Consider the following 12,685-nt stretch of genomic DNA (forward strand, 5'->3'; position numbering starts at 1 on the left):
AAGAGGTCAATCAATGATGGCATGAGCCAAAGATGAGTCACACAGAACTATAAGGTTTACATGGATTTTATTAAAAGAGCAAGTTTTCACATTACATCCTTTGCTGGGACTTAATAAACTGCTGAGCTGTCATCTTTAGTGTTACAGTCACTGTATTCTGTAATATACTAAAAACCACTAAGACTCTCAACATGCACATTCAGCAGAGCAGAGCAGACATTTGAAACCAATTTAAACACACAGGCACACAGTGACCTTACACACTAGTCACACTGTCAATACCAGCCTCTTTGTAATGTATACTGCAGACACTGTAGACTCACAGAGAGAGAGGACTGAGGCAAAGAAACAGCGATAGAGGGGAATGAATGAACAGAAAGCCAGCGCTACCACACCTCACAACAAAGAAACCAAATCATCACTACTCAGTCTCTCGTTGTACCTTTTAGTGCGTCGGAACATGCTGCCCGTCGGGTATCTAGGCGTTGGTGTGAGCAACAGGAGCAGCAGCAATAGCCGAGTTAGCGGAGAGCGAGAGCAGTCAGAAAGCAGCAGGTCTCTGGGCAAATGCAACGCATGCTATAGCTAACACAAGCTTTAGATATGCGCTGGTGTCTGGCAAGTGTGGGCAAGAACCAAAGGAGAGGGAGAGAGGGAGGGATGGAGGGAGATAGGGTGGGTCTGTATTTTAGAGAGGAACAACAAAAGGGAGAGGCAGGACATTGTGGGTCGTTTTCTCAAGGCTAAGATGCCATGGTACAGAGTGTCATTTTGTTTGTTTTCCTCTTTTTTTCAGTGCTTTCAATGTCTGTGCACTGAAAGAACCTGATGGGGAGTTAAAAGCTTTTTTTTTACTGCAGGCCATGGACACCATGAATGAATGAAGTAAAGGGAGGTAACTTATCTCAGCAGCAAGTAAAGACATGACTTAGGGACAAGGTCATGTGGACTGTTACATAACTAAAACAGATGTTGAATGGATTCAAACATTAAAAAAGCATCACTGATGACGGTGTATGCCACACACACACACATTCACACACTCTGAATGGTGTATTACCTATGAATGAATGCAGTAAGCAGATTGAATATGAAGCTAACTCCACTGAACTCATCTATAATGGATGGTGGGCTGATCCTACGGCGGGAGACAAGCCGAATCCAGATGGAAGCTGTCTCAAGAGAGAGGGGCACCATGGTAAAAATGGAAAGTATTGGAGGAAAGTGACAACAATGAGATGGATAGGAGGACACAATGAAGAGTTGGTCTGCGGCTTCATTTCATGTGTAATTACCCATGATGACTTTGGAATGCGAGGGGTAGCCTAGAGAAGATGGATATTGCATTGTATGGGAATGGGGTGGAGACGCTGAAGCAAAGAGATTATAATAAAACACCTTAAGAGCCTTATTAACATGCTATTGAGCTTATTTAATATTCTCTACATAATAATGTATATATCATGCACTAAAAGCAATGGTTTGACATGTTAAGGATTAACCAAGGGGAAACCTCCGGGTCTGAAAAGTGAAGCCAATGTGGAAGTGCCTTATACCTGCATTATTTATAATGTCCAGCAGGGGCAACTTCTCTGGGTTGCAAATTGTATAGAAGTCAATGAGAAAATGACTTTACTTCTCACTTGATTTATTACATCAGTAAACATTTAATGAGTTTATTGTCTCAATCACTAGTGTCAAGTCTTCATTTAGAAGATTACAATCCCATTTAGAGTAAAATAGACAAAAGGAGCGTATGCTTTAGGGCGTGGCTACCTTGTGATTGACAGGTTGCTACCACCGTGTTGCTACCACAGTCTTTTTCAGCATTCAGCATTCGTGCATATATAAGGTCGACGCCAAAAATACCAAACTCAACGCCTCAAAGCGATAGTCCACAAACTAATGAATGATTGTCATGGTTACTATGTCCACTTCTTTTATACAGTCTATGGAAATAACTCTTATTCACCTTCTTGCCAAAACTTGTCTGGGGAAACAGCTAGCTTGGACAGCTTCTGTCCAAACAAAATCCTCCTACATGTACACCTCTCACTTGTAAACACATCATATATTTTACTGAAACCTGTATTAATTGATTTCCTTATTGAAATACCTTATCATCTTATAAAAATTGTAAACAGTTCCCTATGTACTCATCATCCAGACAGAAAGCAACATTAGCATTATTTTGGAGTCGTGTTTCAAGGCCTCCTGAGTTAATATAAGTCACTCCCTAATTCACTCCCTTTTTAGCTCTGTTTTTGGTCTCCACCAATTCACATGGGAAACATCTGACTCTGCTATGTTCACAGGCTAATCGCTAACTTTGTCGGTCTTCTGTTTGGTGCTGAGCAGGTATAGTGAACAGTTGGTTTTTAGAGTTTATTCTCTAAAAACAGCCACTTGGAATGAGAGTGGTGAGACTCAACCATGACAATAACCTTGTGGGCTGGAAAAGCAAAACAATGAGCTGAAAGACACTAGAATGCTGAAGGAAACTGCAGAGTCAGGTGATAATTCTCTGTGTCTTCATTACTATGAGTGAGACTTTTTTATATAGTCTGTTAATATAAAATGTTTTATCTGCAGTTTCAAGTAAAAGTACGAAATAATCAACAGCAAAATGTACTTAGTAAAAGTACTGATTATGCAACAGAATGGCCTCATCGTTATATTATTATATACTGGATTATTGGATTATTATTATTACTGATGGATTACTGTGTATGGAGAATTTAAAAATGTAGCGGATGGAGGTGAAGTTACTATTAATTGCTATTTACACTGTTGCGTAGTTTAATTCATCAAAGTGTATCATATTCTAATGCTATGCTTTTATTTAAAATATCAATGTGCAAAGTAACAAGTACAATATTTCCCTCTGAAATGTCTCTCTATATCTGAACGTGTGTGTGATTTACTGCCTTAACTGCATTGTGTGTTTGTTATTTATTTATTTATTTCCCCCTGTATTTCAATCACTATGTGTCTGGTTTTGTAGTTTATTTTCTATACTTCTGTTGCCCGTGGGTTAGCTAAAGCTGATTACCAATATACTGATAAACTGACAAGCAGACAAACTCTAAGTGTGTAAGAGGGAGATAGAAAGAAAGAGAAATGATTTAGAGGGTAGAGCAGAGCTGGGAAAGCAGAGGGGTGGAAATGAGAGCGGAATAGAAACAGATTAATAATCAAGCAATGGGAAGAGAAGAGGGGAGATAAAGAGCGAGGCACTGAGCAACTGGACAAGGCAGAATGGCTTTCAGCACCATGGACAGCCTCCAGAGCTCTCGTCAGGCTTTAATCAGACTCCAACAGACACCCAGCCGACCTCCTCCTCATTCACACAAGAGCTACACACTACACCCCACAAGCACCGCTGAAGCATCCTGAAAGCTTTCAAACCCCAACGAGCGAATCATGCTCAGCAGCTTCGCTTGGTGTGATTGTTTTTCTTCATGGAGGGACCCGGCCTCTCCCCAGAGAGGAGGGAAGAGACAGAGGGAGGGATGAACGAGGGCAACACTCACCTGCTGTTCTTGCGAGGCAGCGGCAAATCCTGGTGGAAAAAAGACAAAGAAAAAAATAAGGATCAGGTACAGAAGAAATCAACACTTTCACATGAGCAATAAAAAATAGCTTGACATTCACATCCAATGAAGAAGTAAACTTGCCTTTATGAGCACAATGTGTGACGTTCCCTTTAAAGTCACCATAAGCCTTTTGAGAGCATCTTCTTTCTTTAACTTGATGCTTCTACATGAAACAGGACGTTGGAATTTGACAAAGAAACGAAGTAAGCCATAAATACTAGATCAGGTAGAGAGAAAAATGTAAGCTTACTTCTTGTAGGGAGAGTATTGCTGAAAGACCTGTCATGCTTTTCATTTTGTTTGCTGTTTTTAATTTGAGTAAATAAATTAATTTGTATGCACTATATAAGCACGGTATACGATGATTCAAAACTAGATATTGACACATTTACGCAACTGCTATCCTTGAGCTTGACAGATAAATGGGTGGGGCTGAGTGAGTGGGTAATTGCTACATAGTGAACCCAGGGCTCCTGGAGGCCCTAGGGGCTCTTGGGCCCTGGAGAAGTCGCCCAGCTGGTAATCAATCCAGAATAACAAGGTAATAAATGTGACTAGATTTTAAATGAACTGTATGTACATGATGTATTTGCATCTATGTTTTCAAACCAGTCAGGCTGTTAATTTCTGCCACTGATTTAAACCAGGGAAAATCATCACCCCCCCGCCCTCCCTCCCTCCCCTCATTTCTCTCTCTCCTTCTATCCTCCCATCTCCTGAGTCCAGATGGACAGAGTACATTGAGCAGCAGCAGCAGACACTCTCTGCACAGAATGAAAACAGTGTGTGCTGAGCCAGATCTCATGCCAGCACAGCCTGGCTTGTTACAAAACCCTGCACGCTGAGATAGAGAGAGGGGGGGGGGGGGCAGGGGGTGTAAACAAGGGTGGAGTGGACCTTACCCTTGAGTCTGAGTATTCTGGCCTTCAGCTCCTTGTGTTTCTGTGTCGTAAAAGAACGGTAAATGCTATTTGAGTGTCTCAGATGTGAGCCTTCACATAGTATAGAGCAGCAGATGCAATTAATGCATTAGCCGCCTCACACCTTCTCCTGTCACGCTGCAGGGTAATGCTGTTAGCGTCGCATCGACCGCCTGCTAACCACAGTCAATGCAATTATTAGGTTAACCTTCAGATAAAGAGTGTGTGTGTGTGTGTGTGTGTGTGTGTGTGTGTGTGTGTGTGTGTGTGTGTGTGTGTGTGTGTGTGTGAGCATGTATGTGTGTGGACCTGCTGCTATTGATCCCCTCTGAAGCACAGAATATGTATTATAGTGTGGCTGCCTGAAAGTTCTACGCTACAAGGACAAACCTCCAACTCAGCGGAGCGTTTTTATATGTTATATGCGACCATCCATAAGGTTAAGTCTATGTCACGGATAACAATTACAGTCGCGAGGAGCCAGAATACACCACACAGAGTGGAAAACAATCATGGACAGCTGAATATTCAACATTTTTATCCCTCTTCACTTTGTCCTTCATTGATCAGGCTAATTGACCATGAGCCGTCAGAGAAGAGCAGAAGATTACTTACCAGAGCGAGCGGCATCAAGAAAGGCTCACCCCTGATGAGGAGGGTTAACTATACAAACAAGCTCCGGCTAGATCTGACAGTAAGAGTAAGTATTGTAGAGCAGCTACTGTACGCAGTCCAGTGTAAACACAACCACATAAAACCCCATCATGTCACAAAATTAAATGCATTTTCATGTCAGCATTTCTTAATAAACTGTACACGGGCGCAGTATTTCTAAAATCCTGATCTCATCAGTCTGAAGTCATTCAATGCACCACTTTCCCACGTTGACCAAACTACAAAAAAATAAATTGTGCAGAATGTAGAAGTAGCAAAAACAAAAAAACATACAAAGATGAAAGGAACAAGAGTGGCTCTAATTTAAATATATTGAATATAAAAATATTACAATCCCTCAATTAAATTTGCACTGTGTGTAATTTTTAGCAATGTCAGTCTGTTGGTCTGTCCACCACTTAAATCCAGATTGAGATATCTTAACAACTTTTGGATTGATAACCGGGACGTTTAATACAAACCTTTGAGTTGCCCACAGGATGAATCCTACTGACTTTGGTGATCACATGACTTTTTCTCCAGCACCATTATGTGGAAGACTTTTGTGGTTTTGAGTTAAATGTCTGTTGGATGTCCCCCTCAGCATAATAATAATATGTAAGATTAAAAACCCCAAATTCCAAGAACAATACACAGAACCGGACCTCTGTCCTAAATGGTAGCTACGGCTGTTAGGACTGTTTTGCATAAACGGTCCATTTAGAACTAAGTTAAAAAAAGAAAAGAAAGTCTAAATGCATTAAACCTAATGATACAGTAGAACGGACTGCTTTACTTCTTTTGTATCTGAATCCAGACCTGTGAACATCTGCTCACTGTCTGTCTGTCTCTTTAATGTTCAGGCATGTCTAGACAATAAAATATAACCAGTTGGCACATTAAACAAAGTGCAGCTGTACACTGGAGCCTGAAATAATAAATAGGCGCCATGAATATGATGCTTCCATCTTCCTTCCTCACATTATGTCTTTCCCTGCCTCAAGGTTGCACACAGTAAACAAGAAAAAGCTGAATTATAACTGAGAGTCTCAACTGTGCAGTGAATCAGGACTGTAGATTATATCCCTTTGCTACGGTAGCTCAATTATTAAATCCTCAGGTGACATGGCCTTTATTAACCCATTAAAAATTCCATTAAAGGAGTCACCCTGACTTTATTATGAGTCTTAGTAATCAGTGTCACATAGTATCTGCCTGAATTTACTGTCATAATCCTCCATTTCACTTTAATTTGTAAAGAGGTGAGAGAGAGGCAACTCATTTCCCAATTCCAATCTAGACTTTGTCAGCGGTCATTGTGCTCGGAGACACCGGTCTGCTTCTGAATCTGCCTTTGTGTCCCAGCGCTTCCGCAAAGAGAAGAATAAGCAGAAAATATATAATTAAGGCAACACACTACAGGCGGAAACATGTTTTTAATGCACTCGTCAATGTTGAGAGTTTGGGCTATTTTGTTTCCATAGCATGTCTTCTTTGTTATAGTTGTTTAAACCTATTCACTTGTAGTGTCCTGCTAAATGTATGGGAGTTTACAATATATATCTTAATCCTAACCCTTTTTTTTATGGCTGTTGACAATATTTTCTAATTTATGGAGTGATACAAAGAAATATTCAAAATCCCCTCAGTGAAAACCTTTGACTCTAATATGTCAATACAATGAAAGAAGAACTTTGAACCTGCTTTACCAACGTTCAGATTTGTGTTCTGGAAATGTAGCAATTTGAAAATAAACTGCCTCATTTGCATATTTAAACAGAACATTTCAGAGGAAGTATTATATTGTAAATCTTAATCTAAGTAATCAACTGGGGAAATGTTTACAATGTTCACCTGGAGTGTCTCCCTTTAAGGAAATATATCCTCACTTCATATTCAGCTCCTACGACGTATTGTGAAGCCTGACTTCTCTGTGACTTAACTCCCCTGTGGAATAAGAAGTGTGTCAGGAAGCCACGCTTATTGCTCATTGCATGGCTGCGTGACCCCCGCCGCAGTAAGTAAAAATATCGTTAAAGAAAAACATTGTCTAAGGCTGACGTGTAGCCGCGTCTAGAGCTCTCTGAGCCCCATTAATGAAGTCTGGCGGTGGTGAAGGGTGACTGACAACAGATGGAAGGCTCTGTCACAAACATGACAGGCCCACCGATCACAGATTAGAAAGCAGCACAATTCCACGCTATATTCGCTCCCTTCTACGACAACGATGGCTGCTCTTTTTATCCAGGTTTAGCTTCGTCCTCTGGGGGAGTGAGCTGAGGTTTGAGGCCCTTTAATCCCAGACTATCACACTGACAGCAGTGTACAGTATACAGTATGTGTGTAAGAAAGCGAGACTGTCTATGAATGTTCAAATGTTGGAGGGTGACTGTACCACTGTCTTGTAATGTCTCTGGTTTATGTACGAGCATTTTTTCTTTAAGATTACTATGTGTTTACAGACGCAAATGAATGTTTTTAGTGTCTAACCTGCAGATGGCCTATTTCTGTCAAAGCATGTTCATTTCTACAAGAAGTAACCTTGTTAATGGTTCAACGGTAGCACTCATGTGTGTACTATGTGTGTGTGCATGTGTGTGTTTTTTTTATGGTTGCCTCATGTTTCAACTCTTAATGCATCATTTGTTAATACACGCAAGAACCTTAGGCATGATTCAACAGGGATGAAAAGGATGATGAAATTCAACTTATTTTCATAAACCTTATCTACATTTCTCTTTTTTTTCTTGAACCACTGGACAGATTTTAGTTTAACCATTAAAAATGATGATAATATAATTTATCTGGGATGCCATTATTCCACCATTCTGCAAGTCAGCTGTGCTAACCAGCGAGCCAATCAACCATCCCACCATCCTTTGTTCCATCCTTTCAGTCAGCCAGAGGCTAAACATGTCGATGCAAGCAGTAAACCATAACTGAGGCTTAAAGTCCTGTGAATTCTGCCTCCTGGAACATGTTTCCCTGCCATATGACCAACCTATAAAAAGGGTCCTTTGATGTTGTGTCCTCTTGCCTGCACTAAAGGAATAAGAAAAGCCCCAGTAATAATGAAATGGTATTAGCTGAGCTGCATGCATATTAAGCATATTGCTGTTCCGTCGGGATGAGCCGGCCAGTCCAATCATTTTATAAGCACACTGCAAGAGAAGAATTGTGGGGAGCGGGCACGGAGAACCAACAATGGGGATCAATCAAGGATTGTCCTGCTTCCAAGAGACAGAGACTGGACCAGTCATCACGTACAGCAGAGACTGACTCACATCAGTGGGTTTGACGGATGGAAAGGTTGAGGTGTCATGCAGACCAGATGGTCTGCTACTCTGTAGTTTTGTGCAGCTATTTATGTTATTTCATATTATCTTTTAGCCTTTATTTTTAAATTATTAATTATTTAAAAAACATTTGCACCTAAACATGAGAAATGGGGCAATTTATAGAGATTTTTTTTTAAGTTAGATTTCTTTTCATTTAAATGTCTGGAAAACTCCAGAAATAATATGTTCAAATCATATTTTAGTTGCTTTTTATGAGTTGATATAAATGTAACTGATTGTGTTAAATGGGCATATCATAAATTTCAGGCTCATCTTTCATTTTCATGTTTTTAACGTTACACTATACGTTATTCACTTAAACATTGCACTGAGTGAGAAGGAGGGTGATGATGACTCTGCAGATGTTCAAATAAAACCAACAAAAAGTCACATCTTGAAAGATATCAGTGCTAATGCTAGCATGCTAGGTTAAGTAGCTTCCAATTTGTGTATTACAAACACGACGAGTCCTCTAAAATGTTTAATGTTGGAAAAAAACTAACAATTTAAATGACTAACAGTTGATAGCTAACACTGTGGGCTTGTTGTTAAAGGAATATATACGAAAACTGTTCAATCCTCTTTTTAAAATGCTCAAAAGCTGCATTATCATTACAGTTGATATTTCCTTATGCAAAAAGTGTGTATCTTTTCAGACAGTCAACGTGTTCTTTTGTAGCAATTTAATGCAAACCTGACAAAAAATTAATCTTTTTTTAAATATTTGCTTTGTATGGTAGGTAACAGTACAAATATGTGTGACAGCAAGCCAAATGCAGAGTCACAGAGTGCAGCAGGCACTAAAATGTTGATTTCACGTTAGTCATTTTGAAGCAATGCATCATGGGTGTGTGACCCCTGACCCCAACTGCAGGGGAGTGGGGTGTGTCACCATATGGTGCCGAGAGAATGATTGCATGTGTGTGTGTGTGTGTGTGTGTGTGTGTGTGTGTGTGTGTGTGTTTGTGTGTGTGTGTGTGTGTGTGTGTCAGGGAGAGGGAGAGAGAGAGAGAGAGAGAGAGAGAGAGAGAGAGAGAGAGAGAGAGAGAGAGAGAGAGAGAGAGAGAGAGAGAGAGATGTGTGTGTGTGTGCATGTGTTTGTGTGTCAGGGAGAGGGAGAGAGAGACAGAGAGACAGAGACAGAGAGAGTGACAGTTGGGATGATGAGACCCAGGGGAATGACAGGGCAATTAAATAGGACACACAGAGCCAATCACATGTCAACTCACAATTTGAAAGAAACACACATACACATATAACTATATAAGTATAAAACTTCATGCAGACATATAGATGCATACATCCCTTAAGTCTCTCTCTCTCTCTCACACACACACACACACACACACACACACACACACACACACACACACACACACACACACACACACATCCAATCCTTCAGCTGGCCTGCCTACATCTATGAAATGCCAGTGACTTTGTGAGTCTATGATGATTAATTCCCTCGCAGCTCCTGTCATACATCACAGCAGCGGGGCAGTGAGCTGAGCGGTGGGGATGATGAGACGTGAAACCATCAGCTCACCTCACTACTAATCCTCCCTTGATTCCTTTATACCTTCTTCCCTCTCCTTCTCTTCTCAGTAGTTTGGGTCAATTTACTTCTGAGCTGCAACTCAGCTGACAATTCTTAATTGTTTTGCGATACAACCACAATATTAAAGAAAAATAAATGCACATACATGCCCGCAGGAGCCTGCTCTCCGCCCGGCCTACAGGCTGCTCATCTCTGCTCAGTTCACTTGACTGAATCACAGATTTAGATGGAGGGGGGGTGTATGACCCGTGGTTAAGCAGGCTGCTTCATAATGGATGAACGCAGTCATTTGAACACGTCATATCAGTATGCACGAATGACGATTCATTACCAGTGTTTGGTAAAAGAGACTGTATAAGCTTAACTAAATAAAAATGATCCTAAAGTGAGCTTTATAGTGATGGCAGGAGAACATCACAGCAAAGCTATAGTCTGAATATCATACGTGACATGTATTAAAATATAGGGTCACTTTGTTGCAATACACTCACCACCTGAGACACAATGTGTGACCCCATTAGAAATCATAATCTTAATCTTAAGAATACCTTTTTATTTGGGGCTTTGCTTAAGGCATCATGATCAGATTACAGTAATACAGCAATTAGAGATGAAACAACTGGCTTAATTAACCAATTAGCAATCTACAAAATATTAATATTAATTAATTAATATGAATTAACTTTAACAATCTATTAACCATTAAGTAAATTTTTAAGCAACAAATGCCAAACATTAGATGGTCCTTATCTTCTACAAAGTGAGGGTTTGCCACTTCACTTGTCTTACATTGTGGTAAAGTGAATATCTTGTTGGCCGAAACAAAGAAAAGCTATTGGGTGATATCACCTTGGGTTCTGGGAAATTCTGATGTTCACTATTTACTATTTCCTGATAGTGAAAACAGGCCAAAGAACTAGAAATGGAAAATTCAAGAAAATAATCATCAGATGAATCGATTACTGAAATGCATGTTTGAATCATGTCGGCATAGGCTATAAATCAAAGTATAATATTGCTATTCTTTATAGACAGCTGGTTCCATTCATTTTTTTGTGACAATAAGAACTAATAAATACCATAATCTTAAGAGTATCTATGGAAATATTGCCATGATATAAAGGCCTTAAAATCCAAATTTACAAATCCCAGTGACTTGTCATTAGGAATGCATACATAAGCCTTGGTGTAATGAGATGGTGTCTGGCTGTGTGGCCTACAGCTTGAAACAATGGGACATGTTTTTTTTTAGTAGAGTAAGAGACACATCATAGGATGATGCTGTGCAGCAAACCAGCTCACCTGCAGCCTCCGGCGCCGGATTATCCCCGAGTCATCCATGGCGTAATGAAGGGCGGCGGGGCTCCTGGCAGGGATTTCCCCCCACCAAATCAACCTCTTGACCCTTCGCTAAATCTGGATTTTAACCCGGCAGGGCGCTCCAGTCCACACCCGAACTGCACAACAGCAGCAACAGCGTCCTGGCGCAAAGAGGCGCGCACCGTGTCACGTCGAAGAAGCCCAGGAAAATACACAAATGTCAAACAGTCCCATTCTGTGTGGTTACAAAAATGTCTCTTGAAAAACAACGCTTCTCTCAGCCCCACTTCGGACCTGTGTCCCGTGTCTCAGGGTTGCCAGTCATGCTGCTGTCTCTGCGGTGTGCGCTTCCTCTCCTCTCGGAGCATCCTTGACATTTTGCCAGAGGTTTGTGCGCTTTAGTGCTGGAGGCCTGAACAATCAATGCAAACACAATGTGCATGTAGGATATCAGCCGGACCCAAGTTCTTCTGTTGTTCCACAAGAATCCCACATTTAGTGACAAAGGACGACGTGTTCATAGCTCAACGCAGTCGAAAAACAACCCGGCGATGATTTCACACACTACTGCACCGTAGTTGAGCAGCGCTGCTCTGAGACGAGTTCATCCTCGAGCCCCTCGCTCGGGCTGACATTGCCGCTGATTCGCGGAGGAGCCTGTCTGGTCCCGTAAACATCACCGGGAGTGTGGGGAACACGTCCCTCCCTCTCGTCCCACTACAAATACACGTAAAGTTTAAACTCCTATCCGTTTCATTCATCCATCCGTTGCTCCTCAACCTTCACTTCCTAACTGGTGACTGGACGGGGCGACAGCAGCAACGCGATATTTGTTACCCCTTCCTGGGATTCCCTCTCGCCCCTCCTCCGACACGCACAGCAGAGTGTCCCTGTTCAGATGAATGAAGGAGCATTCAACCAGCAGATACAGCGACCACTATAAGCCAGTTAAAAAACACATACAGAGTATTACTTCTTTTAAATCCTGAACATGGGTCGGATAGTTTAAGCTTAACATTTTGTGTATACAAGCTTTTCAGACGAAAGCATGAATGTTAATGGAGGCCGGTTGGTGTCATGTTCAGCACCACAGACAGCGACACATTTACAGTAAACACAAAACTACATTACAGTAAAACTTCAGTAAAATCGTTTGTGCTCTTTTAATCACCTTTCAGTGACAGTAACCAGGTCTTGTTAAGGGTTAAACGTAATTTTAACACTATGGTTTACTTACTTGGCAAATATATGAAGGCTGCAATGCAAGGCACATGTTGAAAGTATCATGATGGCAAAACA

General features: G+C 41.0%; 1 protein-coding gene across 1 annotated transcript in view; it reads right to left on the reverse strand.

The window, feature by feature from the left end:
• LOC115012515 (microtubule-associated serine/threonine-protein kinase 1-like) overlaps positions 1-12,009 on the reverse strand; it is a 45,590-nt gene extending 33,581 nt beyond the window's left edge. The window contains 2 exon segments of the mRNA XM_029438164.1: positions 3,534-3,562; positions 11,369-12,009. Of these exon segments, the coding sequence (XP_029294024.1) occupies positions 3,534-3,562; positions 11,369-11,407 (68 nt within the window). The 5' untranslated portion in view covers positions 11,408-12,009.
• Between the last annotated feature and the right edge of the window lie 676 nt (positions 12,010-12,685).

This window comes from Cottoperca gobio, chromosome 8 (assembly GCF_900634415.1).
Source record: "Cottoperca gobio chromosome 8, fCotGob3.1, whole genome shotgun sequence".
Lineage (NCBI taxonomy): Eukaryota > Metazoa > Chordata > Actinopteri > Perciformes > Bovichtidae > Cottoperca > Cottoperca gobio.